Source organism: Hippopotamus amphibius, chromosome 7, assembly GCF_030028045.1.
Source record: "Hippopotamus amphibius kiboko isolate mHipAmp2 chromosome 7, mHipAmp2.hap2, whole genome shotgun sequence".
Classification (NCBI taxonomy): Eukaryota; Metazoa; Chordata; class Mammalia; order Artiodactyla; family Hippopotamidae; genus Hippopotamus; species Hippopotamus amphibius.
This window is the reverse complement of record NC_080192.1, coordinates 16,003,845-16,022,116: the sequence shown is the minus strand read 5'-3', so window position 1 is coordinate 16,022,116 and position 18,272 is coordinate 16,003,845. Positions and strand designations below refer to the sequence as shown.

At 44.5% G+C, this 18,272-nt stretch overlaps 1 protein-coding gene across 1 annotated transcript in view; it reads left to right on the top strand.

Annotated features, from left to right (window-relative positions):
* Nucleotides 1-15,578: 15,578 nt before the first annotated feature.
* The window catches only part of RFX4 (regulatory factor X4), a 159,446-nt gene continuing 156,752 nt past the window's right edge, over nt 15,579-18,272 (top strand). Inside the window, exon 1 of the mRNA XM_057740545.1 lies at nt 15,579-16,043. Within this exon, the coding sequence (XP_057596528.1) occupies nt 16,001-16,043 (43 nt within the window). The 5' untranslated portion in view covers nt 15,579-16,000. The remainder of the gene's footprint in view (nt 16,044-18,272) is intronic.

Sequence of the window (18,272 nt, the reverse complement as noted above, 5' to 3'; positions counted from 1 at the left end):
CATAAAGGAGCCCCAAGAAGAATTGAAAAAGAACTGAAACCGGAAATTCAATAGGTTGACTATTGAATAGTAGATGTAATAGCAGAATAAACGTAGAATAAATCAAGGAAGTGGAGGATTAATTCCAGAAAACATCAGGATGGGTTATATAGTTGAAGTATTAAAAGGAAAAGTTGAAGAGACACAGAAAATAGAAATATAAGCATCAACATTCAAATAATAGAAGTCCCAGAAGAAGAGGAAAAATAGAGATAGTGGAACTTTTAAAGAAATAGTAACAGAAGATTTCTCAGGTTAGAGAAAGTTTTAAAACCTCAAAGTACAAATATAAGTACTTACACAAATATGATCAATGAGGAAAAACATGCCTAGATATATTTCTGTATCATTTATGTGCATCAAAGATGAAGGGAAAAGCCTAAACATTTCTAGATACAAAGCAAATTGCCTACAAAGGAACAAGAATCAGACCAACATCGTATTTCTCAGAAGCAACATCTGCAAGGAGATCACAGAGCAATATTTCCAGTATTGAAGTAAAAGAACTTGGGACCTAAATTCCATATCCAGCTAAACTACCATTTAAATGTGATGTCAAAATAATACTAAGACCCTCTTTGAAAACATTCTGAGAGGAAGTGCTCCAGCAAGCAGCAAAAAAACAAAAACAAAAACCCACCAAGGGGACGTGACCAAAACTGGAAAAGTAAGTAACTTGGTGAATTTCGCTGTTGTAAAACTCAGCAACCATTACAGCAAAATAAGCAAATAAAACTTTACATGCATAGCAAACAGTAGCTAGAATTGATCAGCTAGATTGAAATTTCTTTTGCTTAAAATTAAACATTCAATTTTATTCTTCTGGTGGTTGCTCATAAATACTAAAGTACTAACTTGGTTTAATTTTACCCTTTGTAATGGCAAGTAATAAGGAGGACAAAAACAAAAAGAAGGTGTGATGAATAGAATACATGAGAAGAAGGCTATTATTTTTAAAGAAATTTAAATATAAGAGTAATTACAATAAGTAGAAATAGATAAAACAGTATAAAATATAAATACAGAGAAGATTAATATGTAATTATTTACAAGAGAAAAACTTAAAGCTTAAAGGATGCAAAAAGATTAAAAATATAGGGATGAAGGAAGACAAATCAGAGAAATATGAATTTTTTAAATGTAGCAATTTTATCATCAGAACCAATAGATATATGACAAAGAAGGATGCTATATATTTGTGAAACATATTTCAATAGACAGTGATCACATGTATATCCACCTAAGAATTCTCTGAAATATATATATATGTATATCTTTTCTAATGACCATTGAAAGAAATAACTAAGTCAACAAGTATAGTTGGTAGTATGAGATACACAGGTGTAAGCATTTGTCATACTTATGAAACAGAAAACAAGATCTATGCATTGTGTGTGTAAACTATTCCTTGTCTCAGCCCAGATCCTCCAAGAAGCAGGAGTCAAAACATGATTAGACATGCAAGACATTTACTGGGGAGAAATGCCCGTAAAGAGTAAAGGGAACAGAATAGAAAAAGCTGGGGAGAATCTTCACACTGCAGTGCACATCTGATCCCTGTGAAAGAAGAGGGGAAAAGCAAACTGCACAGAAAGACTCCCAGACTTTGACATGGTTCTAGAATGTTTCAGCTAGGGGAAGAGGGAGACCTCAAGCCAAAGTCTGCATCCTGCAAGAATAAGCAGCCCTATTCCCCCTGCTGTGCCCAGTGACTGAAGTGTGGTGTGGCCCAAGCAGGCAAGAACGCCATGGTGGATTCCACCATGTCCATCAGCCGTGCTCCCTGCAGCAGGTTCTCTTGAGGGACATCTGGGCGGCACATCTCCATGACCGTCACGTGCCTAAATACGATTATGAGAAAATAATCCAATAGTGTTCCTCCACACCAGCAATCACTACTTGTAAAATATAACAAACAAGGTGTCATGCACAATAGCAACTCAACCATAAAGTCTCCTGGAATAAATCAAACCAAGGCAAAGACTTTTACTAAGGAACTCAATGAAAAGGCACACAAACATTTCAAATAAATGGAGAGGTTATACTATGTTCGTATATGGAATGACTAACATGCTGATTCAACTCCAAATGATTTTAATTTTAATTCAAGTCCAGTTAAAATTCCTCAAGGATTTTTAATAAATCTGGCAAATTTATTCAAAATACATGTGGAAAAATTAGTTCATGAGTAACTAAACCAATTTTGAAAAAGAAGAGAAGGGAGAACTTGCCTACCACATTTACAGAAATGCTACAAAACTGTAGTAATAAGAATAGATTGGCACCAGATCAGAAACAGGCAAAGAGATGAAAGGAAAAGACTAGCAAGTATGTGTTCAGGAAACTACAATATGGTACCAAAAACCAGTGGGGACAGTATGGATTATTTAACAGTTGGTTGCCATGGACTGAGTTGTGTCCCCCACATCCCCTACAAGTTCATGTGTTGCGGCTCTAACCCTTAATGTGACTGTATTTGGAGATAGGGCCTTTAGAAGGTTATTAAGGTTAAATGAGGTTGTAAATGTGGGGCCCTAATCCTATAGAATCGGTGACCTTATAAGAAGAGGAAGAGGGAAAGATCTCTTCATCTCTAGGTGCACACACCAAAGCCCATGTGAGGACGCAGAGAGAAGGTAGCCGTCTGCCAGCCAGAAAGATGACTGTCCCATGAAATCAAATCGACCAGAATCTTGATCTTGGACTCATAGTCTTGGAACTATGCGAAAATAAAATTCTGTTGTTTAAACCACCCAGTCTGTGGTATTTTTTTATGGCAGCCTGAGCTAAGTAAGGCAATAGTTTAGTGGGAAAAAATGGTTAACTATATTGGAAAAAAAAAGTATATATATATATATATAATGATGAACTGTAGATGGATTCAATGTTTGGATAAAATGGTAAAAAGATTAAACTAATGAAGGAAAAATAGAAACTTTGTAATTTTAAAAAAGGAATATTTCTAAAAAAAAAAAAGAAAAGAAAGAAAGGAAGATTTCTTAAGACCCTCAAAGCATAAACCACAGTGTGGAAAAAAAAATTGGAAGTGATATCCCATCATTTTTGCCAAATTCTGTTCAATAGGAGTGACTCAATAGGTCCAGCTCATACTCAAGGAGAAAGAATTACACAAGTGTCTGTATACCAGAAGTGGGGATTTAAAGGTTGCTTAACACAGGGTATAAATAAGCAATCCACAAAGGACAAAATGCTGCAATCTAATAAATACAAGAAAAGGTGCTGAACCTCACTAGTTAAAACAACAATTATTCACCATGTTTACTCCACATTTGGCTAAACAATTTTTAAGCAATAACGTTTAGCACAAGCAAAGCCTGTGTGCACTTTCATATCCTGGTGGTGAAAGTGTGAAGTGTTAAACTTTTGAGGAAAGCAGTCCATCTAGGTCATTCAATATTAAATGGCCTAGCACTCCCCTTCATGGCAATCTATTTGATAGAGATAAAAGCACCAGTACTTAAGAACATATGTGCAAGGATGGTCTATTGTAACATTATTCATGATGGCAAAAAATAACGACAAAAACCAAAACTGGAAATAGCCCAAAAAACCTTCAATAAAGGAAACACTGGAGAAATTATGGCACGATTACACTATGAAATATTCTTATCTAGTTAATTTGTTTATGTTTGAGCATGGAGAAAGATCTAGAATCACATATACTAAACAATTAATACGAGTTACCACAATAGGGTTAAGGGGGGAAGGGAGATTATTAATTTTTAATACATGCTTATATATAATTTGAGTTTTTTAAGCAAACGTATTACATTTGTTATTTAACAAAGGCAAAAATAATGTTTTAAAAAGATACATTTACATTTCCAGATGAATTAAAATCACTTTGGAATTTCATTTGGAATTGCATTTCAGTGTGTAACTAATTTTCTCCCAGTCATTTATACATTTTAATAGCCAGGACATGGAAGCAACCTAAATGCCCATCAACAGATGAATGGATAAAGAAGATGTGGCCCATACATACAATGGAATATTACTCAGCCCTAAAAAGGAATGAAATTGAGTTATTTGTAGTGAGGTGAATGGACCTAGAGTCTGTCATACAGAGCGAAGTAAGCCAGAAAGAGAAAAACAAATACTGTATGCTAACTCATATATATGGAATCTAAAAAAATGGTACTGATGAACCCAGTGACAGGGCAAGAATAAAGATGCAGATGTAGAGAATGGACTTGAGGACACAGGGTGGTGGGGGGCAAAGGGGAAGCTGGGACGAAGTGAGAGAGTAGCATTGACATATATACACTACCAAATGTAAAATAGATAGCTAGTGGGAAGTTGCTGTATAACACAGGGAGATCAACTTGGTGATGGGTGATGACTTAGAGGGGTGAGATAGGGAGGGTGGGAGAGAGTCGTGGGAGGGAGGGCATATGGGGATATATGTATAAATACAGCTGATTCACTTTGTTGTACAGCAAAAATTGGCACAACAGTGTAAAGCAATTATATTCCAATAAAGAACTTAAAAACAAAACAAAAAGCTTTACATAGTCCCTGAATATGACCTGTCTACTATATGTGGGAGCACCAGATACCAGGAGTAAAGCGTTTCACTGCGGTAAATCAGTTCTCCTCATGAACAACAACAGGGGGAGAGATTTTTGCAGGACTGGGAGCATGGGTCTTCTCTGCACCTGTCAAACCAAACAAAGGAACTGAGTTTTGAAGATTCCGTCTTGAGAAATGGGTGGAATAGAAAGCTTTGTGGCCTTCTCAGTGACTGTTATTTCTTATGAGTAAACTGTTGATGGGAATCAAACAGGAGAGTGTTCAAGGTCATGTGTTTCAGCAGGGCAAGGACCTGGAGTGAAGGTTTTCATAGACAAGATGTATGTTTTGTTAGTTGAGCAGAGGGCCCTTCCCACTGCACAGCATGAAGTTATGCAAGGCTGATCCTCTTTTAAATGGTATGGCAGACACTACTGGCTGCCTACCCATTCCTCTCCTTCTTCCTTGGTAACTGAACACAGATTTGGTTCATGTACCTGGTGTCTGAGTATTTCAGAGAAAGATGGACCCCTTTCCAGCCCCAGGGGAGAGTTTTGGTTCATTGTAGCCTATCATGGTATTTATTTGCCCTTTGTCTATTATTGGTTAAGGAATGGACAAACAAATCACTTGTCCCATGGAACAGGAAGAAAAATCTTCAAAAAGGCATTTTAGAAAGTTTTCCTACTCTTAAGAAAGGACAGAAGATGAAGGATATTCTCTTTTCTCCTTCCGGTCTTGGCGAGGAGTTATTTACCTTGTAATTCTCTTAATTGGCAGTTCATTCCTTTCCTCCTCCCATCCCCGCCCCTCCCCTTCCTTCCTTCCTTCCTTCCTTTCCTCCTTCTTTATTCTGTCTTTCTCTACCCTCTCTGAACTTCTTTTTAAAAAATACACATTTATTGATTCCCTTATAAGACATCTCCCTAAGACAGAGTTTCTTAAAATGGGTCCAAGAACCTTCTTCATCATATCATGTAGAACATTAATTTTAAAATAACCGTGATGGGATGATAAACCAAAAGTTGAAAAAAAAAAGGTTACTATAGAGGAAAGAGAATACAGCATAGACAGGACAGGATAGAATAGAATAGGAAATCTTAATATACCTTGTTTTGCAGATTTGATCTGTATATTTGGCTTTGGAAACATGCAAATGACTTACATGTGTTTTTTAAATGAAATCAAAATGGAAAGAAAAATCTAAATGAAACAAACGAATCAGCTTCTAGTTTCAGCTCTCATGTAAAGAGCTTGGAAGTCATCAGTTCTATCCTTACGACAAGTGAAGCCTGGACACACTGAAAAGAAATGACTTTTTGGACCCATTAGAAAACTGAGGTTGCAGGGCAAAGCACTGCCCCAAACTGTGGAGAGAGATGAGGATCTAGAGTATCATAACTGAAATCTACTTACCTGGAGCAGAAGCCACCAGAGCCATAAACTGATAGGCGTTAAGTGGTAATGTTCATGAATTGTTGAAGACTGAGTGTGGACTCATATGAGTGAGAAGCCCCTGGGGATCTCTGTCTTAAGGAGGCCCCTGAGTTTCATGGGCTTTACCTCCAGTAACCACACCAGGGTTTCAGGATAAAGAGCTGAGAAAGACCCTCTTAGCTCTGGCAGAGGGAGGGATGCCCTACTCTCCAAGGTAGAGGACTACCAGAGCCTTGTTCCAGAGCCCTGGGAGAAGGACATTGTTCCTACTCCAGCCCCCTCTAGCTTTCTTGTCTTGCCTAAGGGGAGGGAAGGTAAGAAAGAAACTATAGAAGAATAAATACTTGTGAAAGTTACAGTCCAGAGACACAGGCCCACTAAAAGACTGAGAGTTAGTTGGAATATGGAAGGCTCCCCTCCCTCACACCTTACCACTACACCAACAGGGGTTCAGGATAATAATGGATCACGGATGAAAAAGCTGCAAGACACAGGCCATGCATGAGGAGGAGTACTTGTGGGAAGCCCAAAGTTGAAAGGGAAGACACAAACAAGGACACTGAGGGAAACTGAAGCCTCCGACACCTACAGCTGCAGCGCAAGTCCTCACCAGATTAGCATAAATCCTCACAGTAAAGGCTCAGTTCCTATTACCCAGTACAACATATCCAGTTGTCAACAAAAAAATCACAGGACATGCCAAAAGGCAAGAAAAGAACAGCCGGAAGAGACACAGTAAACATCAGAACTAGATTTGGGTATAACGCAGATGTTGGAATTATCAGACAGGGAATTTAAAATAATTGTGATTAATATGTTAAGGGCTCTAGTGGAAAAGTAAACAACATTAAGAAGAGGTGGGTAATTTAAGCAGAAAGATAGAAATTCAAATAAAGGATCAAAGGGAAATGCTATAAATCAAAAATAGTGTAATAGAAATGAAGGATACTTTTGATGGCTTATTAATAGACTTGATACAGCTGAGGAGAGACTCAGTGAGCTTGAAGATAGGTCAATAGAAACTTCCCAAACTGAAATGCAAAAAGAAAAAAATAATGAAAAAAAAAAAAGAAACAATGTCCAAGAACTATTGGACAATTTCAAAATATGTAATATACATGTTGTTGGACTATCTGAAGGAAAAGATGGAAGAGAGCAAAAGAAATATCTGGGGGACTTCCTCGGTGGCACAGTGGTTAAGAATCCACCTGCCAATGCAGGGCACATGGGTTAGATCCCTGCACCAGGAAGATCCCACATGCCAAGGAACAACTAAGCCCATGAGCCACAACTTTTGAGCCCATATGCCGCAACTACTGAAGCCCACACACCTAAAGCCCATGCTCCCCAACAAGAGAAGCCACTGCAATGAGGAGCCCGTGCACCACAATGAAGAGTAGCCCCCGCTTGCTGCAACTAGAGAAAGCCCGTGTGCAGCAATGAAGACCCAATGCAGCCAATTAATTAATTATTTAAAAAAGAAATATCTGAAGTAATAATGGCCAAGAACTTTCCAAAATTAATGACAGACACCAAATCACAGACCCAGGAAGCTCAGAAAACACCAAGCAGAATTGAAAAACAAAACAAAACAAAACCATCCTACACCTAGGCATATAATACTCAAAATGCAGAAAAACAGGAACAAGGACGAAGTTTTGAAAAAGCCAAAGGGGGATAAAGCATCTTACCAGGAACAAGGGCAAGAATTACAATGGCCTTCTCATCAGATACCATGCAAATTAGAAGAGAATGGAGTGATATATGTAAAGCTTTTTTTTTTTTTTTAAGAATGCCAATTTGGAATTCTGTATCCAACATAATTATACTTCAAAGTGAAGAGATAAAGACATTGTCTAACAAGCAAAATCTGAGGAAATTCCTTACAATAAATGTTAAAGGAAATTCTTCAGAGAGAAGGGAAAAAATCAGAAACTCAGATCTATGTAAAGAATATATTGATGAGAGCATTGGAGGAGGAAGAAATAAAGGTAAAATAAAATCTTTTACTTTTTAATTGATCCAAAAGCTTACTGTTTTTAAAGGAATAATAGTAACAATGTAATGGGTGATTGTAGCATATGGGTAAGTGAAATAAATGACAGCAATGTCATAAGGGATGGACAGGAAGAATTGGGACTACTCTGTTATAAGGTACCTGCACTGCATGTGAAACAGAGTAGTATCATTTGAAGGTAGATTTAAATTAGTTAGAAATGTATATTGAAAACTCTAGGGCAATTACTAAAAACAAATTTTAAGGCATGATTTACTAAGAGAAGAGATAAAATGCTCAATTAAAACTTAAAACCAAAGAAGGCAGAAAAAGGAGTTTCTGGCAATGAATAGAAAACGGTTACAAACATATTAATGTTTGGGTGACGTTAATGCAAGTACATCAATGATCACTTTAAATATACCTATTAAAAGACAGAGAGTGTCACAGTAGATTAAAAACATAAGACTCAACTATACGCTGTCTACAGAAACACACTTTAAATATAAAGACTCCGATAGGTTAAAAGTAGAGGGATAGAGAAAGATATATGTACTGTGCTAACACTAATCAAAAGAAAGCTGTAATGACTACTAATTTCAGACAAAGCAGACTTCAGAATAAGGGAAATTATCAGAGGGGCATGAAACTATAATAAAAAGATAAATTTTCCAAGAAGCTATTATGAATGAAGTTGATAATTTATCTACACAGATATTTTTCCCAAGGAACTTTAACACAATTATTTGTACAGCCCTTGAAAAATATACCCTAATGACCAAATGCGCCAAAAGAAAAAGATCTTAAATGACTTTCAGTAATCACATTGTTAATAATAATATTGATATTCTGAAACTGTCACATACATTCACACAACTATAAAGAGCACTGTCCTGTCCTTCAGGGACTTAGGGCCAAGTACAAGAGACAGACGTAAAAGCTATTAATCATGGCAACATAAGTAATATAGGATATGAACAAGATGCTGGGGTAATAGCCAGGAGGAAACACTTAACTTTGCATAATAAGCTCAGGGAAAGCTTCCTAAAGGAAGTAACAACTGAGCCATTATTTTTCCTTAGGGGTTGAAAAATGTATTATTTAATTCTATCATTCCTTCTGCATGTATTAGCTGGAATTCTCAATTAAAAATTTTCCATCAACTATTTTGTTGCCTTGAGATAGAGTTCATACAGGAAAGGCAGGATAAATGTTTGACTTTCCCCCTTTACTTACCAGTTTTTAAATTAATAATTCCGTTCCCCAGATTCCTCCAAAGGTGAACCTCTTTGGGTATTTTATTAGTAGTATTATGACCTCATAGCATTAGCACATTTGATGTGCTTCAACACACTAAGTTATTATTTTCAGTGCTAAAATTGTTCCATATTTAAGTTGGCCCCTGCACCTTTTGACATGACCCTTGTGGTTTTTCATAGCTTCCTTAATCTTTGGCATGACCAAATGATCCAGGCTCATCTTTTATGTTTCTTGCCCCAGACATGGAACTCTGGTTCCTGCAGTGGCAAATGGTATTTAGAGCAGTTGGTAAGCTTTTAAAATGGCAGTCTCCTGTCTCTAGTTTCCCTCTCTTTAAAAGTATTCTCCTTTATGCCACTGTCTGATGATCTTTCTCTAATGCACATCTGGTTATGTACCTTATCTGATAATTGTCCATGCTGCATCATCCTCCAGAGGTTCAAGTCTAAGCTCCTTAAACTAGCACACAAGACCCTTTTTTTTGCCTGCCCTTGTGGTTCACATTTCTGTCTACCTTTCTAGCCTACTTTCCTGGGCATACATTGCCCTCCAACCATGTCAAAGCATTTTGTAGCTTTCCAACTGAGCTGTGCATTTTGTCTTTATAATTACTTATTTGTCTTTGTAACTATTTTCTATTCGTTGCCAGAAATTTCTTTTTCTGCCTTCTTTAGTTTTAATTGGGCATTTTCCGACTATCAATGACAGTTGTGGGCAGAAGTCAGTGCAGCCCTCAGGTGGTTCCAGAGTGAGCTGGGGTGGGGCGGGGTCAGCGGGGGGAATCCCTTCCTCCCATAGCAGCTACAGGCTCCCTAATTGTAGATTACTTATCCAGCCGTTGTATAGTTCTTCTTGACTCACCTTCACTGAAATGACAAAGTAAGGTAAACAGTCTTATTAGACTATCTCCACACCTTGCAGAGGTGCATAGAAGGTGCCCCAGCAATGTTTGTTGAAGTAGTTACTTAACTATGTAATTAACAAATGAATTATTAACAGATATAAGGTTGGGCTCATATATTTACCATAATATAAGATCCATGAAGGCAGGAATATTGTTTATCGTTTGTTTGTCATCAGCCCTCCTAACAGCATGTAAACCCCAGGAGGTGGAAGAGAGGGGAGGAAGTTTGTCTATCCTGTTCCCCTCTGAAGCGCTGCCTAGAACAAGAGTGATTATTCATGTATTGGCTGAAATAAAGAACAGAGTAAAGGAGGGAGGGGGTAAAGGGAAGTTTTCTCTACTGCAAGTGATCCAGACCTAGACCCATACATGAAGCAACTCTAAAATATAAACCTGCAATTGGAGATTTTGTTAGAGGAGGTATCTTCTTTCAGATTTCATTTTTAGAATCAGTTGTGCAGGGCTCTGACTTTTACTTAGAATTGGAGTGTTTCAGTGCTGTGTAAAGCATGAAACTCCTGTCCAGTGACTTCACTGCACAAGGAAATCCATCATCCTGTGTTCTTGTGGGTCATTGTCACCTGCTACCAGTCAGACCAGTGAATGGACCATTCATAGCCATCAATAAATGCTGTCCAGAGACAGGGATGACAGCAGTGAGCAAGAGGGACAATGTTCCAGCCCTCCTAAGGCTTGTGTTCTGGAGTGGAGAGGCATACAATGAATAAGGAAACAAAACAATTTTAGATGGTGGCAAGTTCTGTAGAGAAATTAGAACATCAGACAAGTAAACAATTACAATAAGGTGAGTGTTAGGTTTGGGAAGTGCAAGGCACTATGGAGATGACAGCAGTGGGGGCAGAACATTCCAGATGATCTGAGAGGGATCCACCCTGCACCTTGCTCTTCTGTGCTGCTCCTTCATCCATTCCAAGCGCTTCAGCAGCCACCCAGATCTGTACATCAGTGTTAAATTTATGCTTTTTCGTGGGGCTGCCTGCCTGCCATTGGTACAGGGCTACTGGGAAGTTCTGTAAGCACTTCAAGTTGCCTCTTCGTTGCTGCCAAATCCTCCCTTCTCCTGCCATCTTCTCTTCCCGCATTGGATGATCTCTGTGAATCATGTCAATAGCCCAAGTCGGAAACCTGGACATCACTCCACCTGCCCCTCACTGGGCACATCCAGTCAACACCAAAGCTGATAGATGCGACCTCCTCAGTGTGTCCTGAACCCAGTCACGTCTTCCTGCCCCCACTGCCATGTCCCTATTGCAGGCCATCAGGATCCCTCCCCCTCCATCAGTGACCACCGCCTCTAGCAACCAATCCCCATCCTGGTGTCACACTGTGGCCACACTGGTATCTCCAAAATACAAATGTAGTCCTGTGTGCTCAGATCTCTTCCAGGATGGGATTAACATGACCCTCCTTATCTGATCCTCTCCTACCTCCCAAAGAAATGGCCTGTTACTCCTCCCTCCTGTTCTGTGTGCAGCCATGCCAGCCTCCAGCCCCCAAACATACCTCACACGCTCCTCTGTCTGTAATACCCCTCAACCTCCCTGCTTGGTGAATCTGGTTCCTGGCTTGGTCATCACTTCCTGGAGGAGGGCTGCCTTGACACCAGCCTCTGGGGTTCAGCTTCACATCCTCACCCTTGGTTCCCACAGTACCCACACTTTCTCTAATGCACCCCAGTGTATTTGTTTTGGAGGATAGGAGCTGGGCCATTCATTGTGTCCACAGTGCCTGTTAAGGGCATGCGTGCTGCATCGCACCCCAGTGTCCTCCTCTCTAAAAGTGGGGACAACAATAATACTTACATGTTAGCTGTATTGTGAGGATTAAATGAGGTAATGCATGGCAAGTGCCTATCACAGTCGATACATGAAGAGTAAATGGTAGCTGTTATTGCCATATGATGTTGTTCGCCCTGAATCTAAGCAAACATTTTATTGAAGTTTGAAATACATTCAGGAAAATGGATAAAATCGTAAGTGTACAGAGCTCGATGAATTTTCACAGATGAATGCATCCTTGTCACCAGCCCCCAGATAGCACTATTTCATTTTTTATTGACATTTATTACATTGGTGTGTTTTATTACGTTTATTACGTTTTGTTTGTTTCAGGTGTAATAGGTTATTACAAGATATTGACTATAGTTTCCTGTGCTATACAGTAGGTCGTTGTTTATTGTATATATAGCAGCGTGTATCTCTTAATCCCAAGCTCCTAATTTATCTCACCTCCCCTTTCCCCTTTGGTAATCATGTTTGTTTTCTATGTCTGTGAATCTGTTTCTGTTTCTGATTGGTGAATAAGTTCATTTGTATCATTTTTTTTAGATTCCACATATAAGTGACATGATATTTGTCTTTCTCTGACTTACTTCACTTAGTATGATAATTTCTAGGTCCATCCATGTTGCTGCAAATGGCATTATTTCATTCTTTTGTATGGCTGAGTAATATTCTGTTGTATATAGGTACCACATTTTCTTTACCCATTCATCTGTCAATGGACATTTAGCTTGTTTCCATGTCTTGGCTATTGTGAATAGTGCTGCTATGAACACTGGGGTGCATGTATCTTTTCAAATTAGAGTTTTCATCTTTTCTGGACATATGCCCAGGAATAGGATTGCTGGATCATATGGTAGCTCTATTTTTAGTTTTATAAGGAACCTCTATACTGTTCTCCATAGTGGCTGCACCAATTTACATTCCCACCAACAGCAGATAGCACTTTTTTAAAGTTCAGATGTTACCTTCTCAAAGAAGCCCTCCTCCCTCATGTCCCACCCCCTACATAGCACTCACCATCAGACATCCTAAATAATCTATATATTTTATGTTATCCATCTCACTTCACTCCAACATAAACTGTGGGAGAGCATAATTTTTTTTAGTCTATTTTGTTCACTGCTGTACCCTCAGCTCCTAGAATAATGCTAGCACATATGAATGATTGCGGCACTGTCCTGAGAATCAGTGCGCTCCCAGGTTAGCGCAGGGCAGGGACCGTCCGCACCCAGCCTAGCCTGCGTCCTGAACGGTGCAGGACACACACCCCATCCTGCGCGGCTCACCTATGAGTTATTTCTCCTACTCCTCCCTGGCGACCCTGGCCCACCCCGCCACAATTTTGCGTGTATCATAATTAAAATAAGAATAATAGCAACACCCATAATAGTAGTCTCGTCTGGAGACCACCCGGTCCCGCATCCCTCAAGGATTTTCCCCGGACCTGAAGCACTATGGGTGGTGGTGGCTCTCCACTCTGAGGACACGCTGCTCTCCACTCTGAGGACACTTTCCGGGCTACCACCGTAATGCACCTGGTCAAGCTCCCAGCCAAGTCTTCTACCTCCCAGTGGGCGCTTGCAGCCGGCTGATGGAGGTTTTCATCATTCGCCCCATTTCGTCGAGGGAGAAACTGAGGCTGCGCAAAAGGAGGATCCGGCCTTTCAGGTCTTCTGACTCTGAGTCCCGTGGTCTTTGCCACCACGTACACCACGACCACGTGCGGTGGTCACCACCGTCGCCTTCGGTTGGTTTCACACCCCCTTTCCCTTCACAAACCATCGCGGCCGGAAAGAATGTGTCTGGCGGTGCTCTGGGCTCTAAGTAAACGGCTGTGAACAGTGTGCCTGCAGAAACAAACGGGTAATGAACCAGGTACTGGCCGAAACGAGAGGGCCCCCTCACACTCCGAGGAGGCGACGCTTAGCTGAGACCAGGGCGGTGGGAAGGAGCTGAACACGCGGGGACGTGTTGGGAGGTGCTAGATGGTAAGGAGAGTTCCAAGGAGAGAGAACAGCAAATACTCATCTCCTTCTACATCCACTACCTCGTTCAGTCTTACCCTACACTTTGAGAGGGGACACCTTTGCCCCATTTTACACACAAGAAAATTGAGGCCCATAAAGATCAAGGCGTTTACCGAGTCGGGATTCGAACCCCGTGCCCTGAAATACGCTAAGCCTAGGCTCTGTCCAGCCCGCATTTCGCGCCGCCTCCTTCCACCCGCACCGTGACCTTAACTCGGCACGTGCTGGCCCCTCGCCCCTCCTCCCCACCATTGTCCCGCTTAGCCCAGCCTGGGGAGGGCAGAGCGGGGGGCTTTCGGAGGGGCCGCGGAAGCCGCGCCCCTATTGGGGTCCCGAGTTAGAGACCCCCTCGCGCGGCGTCGGGGACCCGGCCCGCGCGCCCCGCCCCCTCCGCGGCCGGGCCGGCGCTGCCTCTGTCCATGGTCAAAGCACCCGGGTAATCCGCCTTTCTCTTCCGCCCGCCGAGCCCCATTCATATTCTAATCACAGCGCGGCCGGCCCGCGAACGGCCACTTCATCGGGACCCGCGGAGACGCAGCCTGCCCCCCCACTTCCACTTCCAGCCCCCCAGCTCCTCGCCCCCCTCTTTCTGCACTTTACACTCCGCCGAGGAGGGGGGTCCCTGGGAAAACCGCGTCCCCACTCGGACGCCGGGGCTTCTCGCAAACTTCGCGGCTGGGCGGGGGCGGAAGGAGGGAGGAAGGACCGAGACGCAGACAGACTGACAGACAGTTACGGGAAGAGGCGGGGGCTGCGGGGGGTGTCAGAGAGACCAAGGGGGATAGAGACAGAGAGGGGCAGCGTCCTAGGGGGAGACAAAGAGATGAGGGGGCAGGGGCTAGACAGAAACGCAGGCCGCCCAAACCGGAGACACAGAGGGACGCAGAGGACGAGGGAAGGACAGAGTGAGACGGAGACGGGGAGGCAGGCAGAGAGAGACGGGGGAGGAGAGAGACACGGTGCAGGAGACAGATACACCCAGAAGAAGACAGAGAAAGTTCTGGAGATGAGTCAGCCCCTCACACCTTCCCTGCCAAGCGGCCTTCTCGCCAGCCAGGGGGTGGGGTCGGGGTCCTAGGGCCGCAGTTCCCCTCCCTCTCCCCTCTCAGCGCTCTCCACTCCTCCACGCGTGTCCACGGATCTGCGTGGAGGGGAGTCAAGGCTTACCTCATCCCCGGGGCTCGCACTCAAAAATCTAACCCGGGACCAAACTTGGGGGCGGTGCCAAGAGGAGAGGGAAAGGAGTGGGGCCCACTCGTGGCCGCGTGGGCGACTCCCCAGGCTCCTCGGAGTCCCCTGCACTCCCACCCCCCCACCCCATGCCTGTGCCGCGCCTGGCCGGATCGGGGGAGGGGTGGGCAGGGGGGAGGGGGCCACATCTAAGCCAATTTTGATTTCGTCTATAATGAGTGCCGGGCGAAGGCTGGAGAAGGCCTCTGGAACTTTAAATAAGAAAAACGTTGCTAATGCTATAATAGAAGGGGGAAGTCGGAGGGCTGGGATTGCGTCGCTCTGAGCCCCCCTTTTCGGAGGCGGCTTTTCTTATTCAAAACAGGCCCACAATGGGCTTCACAGTGCGCCTCGCCACGGCCCCATCTGACGAGCGGCCATTCATCAGGCCGGCTGGCCTATCAATGACATTGCTCCCATCGGGGCTCCTATAAAATGATGCTTTTTCCCATGAAACATCCGCAAACATTTTGACGGGTTTGGCTTTGCCCGGCTGGATTACTGAGTGTCCCCTCGCTCGCTGGCTCTTTCTCTCTCCCCCTTCTTCGAGCTCTCTCCCTTCTCTCTCTCTCTCTTTCTCCCCCCTCTTTTCTTCTTTCTCTTTTCTTTCTGCCTTTTCCTTTCCTTCTTTTTCCTTTCATTCTTGCGCTCTCTGCGTCTCTCTCTCCTTCTCCCCTCCTTCCTCCCTTCCTCCCTAGGCAGCTCTAGCACAGGGGATCCCCAAACATCAGGACTTTTGGGGGGCGCCTGTGCTGTCCATGGGAAGAGCATGCATTGTGGGTTACTGGAGGAACCCGACATGGATTCCACAGGTTAGTCCTACTGGTGGGGGTTGGGGGGAGACATTGGGAGGGAAAGAAGAGGTAGAAGGGGAACTTTAGAAAGAGTCGCAAAAAGTTCAGAAGGGTCAACTTGACAGTAGAACCCCAGGAAATAACGGAGCGTGCAGAAGTTTTCAATCCCATGCGATATGCGATGTATGTAAACGGATGCGTGGAAGTGTGTGTGTGTGTGTGTGTGTGTGTGTGTGTGTGTGTAAGCGTGTGACTGTGTGTTAATGTGTGTGTGTGTGCGCGCGCGCTTAGGAGTGCGCTTTCGCTTGCCCTGGACACAAAGTTACGTAAAGATTCTCTGGCTCGCGGCGAGCTCGAGGTGCCACTTGCAGAAACTTTGCGAGCCGACCGCCCCCTCCCGGGCCCGGCTCCTCCCCCGGTTTGGGGGCCCCGGAATAGCGGTGCGCTCCGGAGCTGGTGGCTAGGGCCAGGAAGCCGAGCGGAACGCCCCAGAGGCGGGGGAGGGCGACGGCTTCGCACAGCGGCTGGGAGGTGGGGACAGAGGCTCCGACTGGTGCAGATGCGCAGCTGGAGGGAGTGGCGGCGGCGAACCCGGTGGTCCTGGGGAATACGCGCCGGGTCGGGAGGAGGGAGTCCAGGGCCGTCCGAGGCGGGATGTAGCCTCCTTGCCCGGAAGGGGCACCCGACGATGCGCTCTGCTTGGGGACTCTTAACTCTGCTGAAGGGTGGGCTGGACGCTGCGCGGCTGGCGAGGCCTGGCGTCTGGGTCTGCAAACTGCTTGGCACTTTGGGGGCTGCTGGCTGTGGGCGTCAGGTTTTGGGGTCGCGGCCGTCCGTAACAACAGAGAAAGAAAGCCAAGGAATCTCTTACAACGAAAAAGCCCAGCGTCTCGGTTCTTCCTGCAGCAGAGTCTTCGCCACCTCCCAGTTCTAGCATCTTTGAAGAGCCGCCAAACTTCTAGGTCAGAGTTATGCTCCCTGTGCCCTTTCCAGGTGGAAGAAATTCTCCGGAAGTTCACCTCCTCCCCCAGCCGCAGTATTCCAACCAGTGCACTCCTATCCGGGCTTGGTGACAGCTTCGGAATTTCTTGGAGAGAAGCAGAAACAGGGCAGTGAAAGCAGCCTGGGCCGAGGCAGCAGCTTGACGCGATGCTTGGGAGGATGCCTAGGAGCACCCGCTGCTGGACTTTGCAGCGCGGAGCAACAAGTGCCTTCCAGCCTCTGCCATCCCCTAACACACGCGCGTCTCTTTCCTGAGCAAATAAACAAATACCACTCGATTGTTTTCCCCAGCTGAACCAGGATGGAAATAGATGTGGGGTGGGAGTAGGGGTCGTCCAGGCATCGCCCCAGTTGGTCTTTCTTCCGTTCTTGAGGAAAGATTTCCAACCCCTCCTGGCTTCTGCTGGGGCCCTGGTGGCCAAGACGCCCACCTCCCTGTGGCCAAGGGTACCTTTGATTTTCCAGGGTAATTGTCTATCTCTGATCCCAAGAGCTAAGTCCCTCTCCACTGCGCCCCCCCCCCCGTGGGTGTGGGTCCCCTGGGAGTGGGGGAAGGCTGAGCTCCGCAGAACTCCTTACTATATATAATGACAAACGAAGGCACGGAGAGGGGTGGCCGGCCGCGCGCCCGGCTGCGAGTGCGCGGCCAGCCCTGCTGGGGTCCTCTCCGGGGGCGGTAAAAAGAGCCCCTCCCTCCACACTGCTATGCCAAGTGTGCGCGCTACTACGCACCTCCTGAGCACCTCAACTTTAGAGGTGAATATCTTTGAACAAAATTAAACCCATGTCTGCATGGTCTGCGGCCAAGTATTTGCAAGGTGTCCACGTAGGGACTTGGGGTCTCCACGCCCCACACCAGCTATGGCCCAACTGGGAGTTTTAGCAGCCCCCTCCACACGACTGGAGCTTCTCGGTGCGTTCTGGGAGAGCTGCGGGGTTGTGGAAACGTTGTTTTCTGTCCTCTAGCTGGTGGTCGTGGAGACGCCTGGTCGTTACTTACAGCAGACACCCCCAACGGGTTCTGAAATCTTTTTTCCCATCCACTCCCCTCCCCTTTTCGAGAATCTGAGACATCCCAAAACGCCATCCTGAACTCAAAAAGTTCTGGGAAAGGGCAGCGTGAAGAAATGACACGAGGCGCACCAGGTGGCATTTTCACTCGGGCTTGCAAAACCGACGACAAGGGAAGTGCGTCTCGGCGCGGTCCGGTCCAGGACCTTCCCTCACCTCGCTTCCAGAGAACTT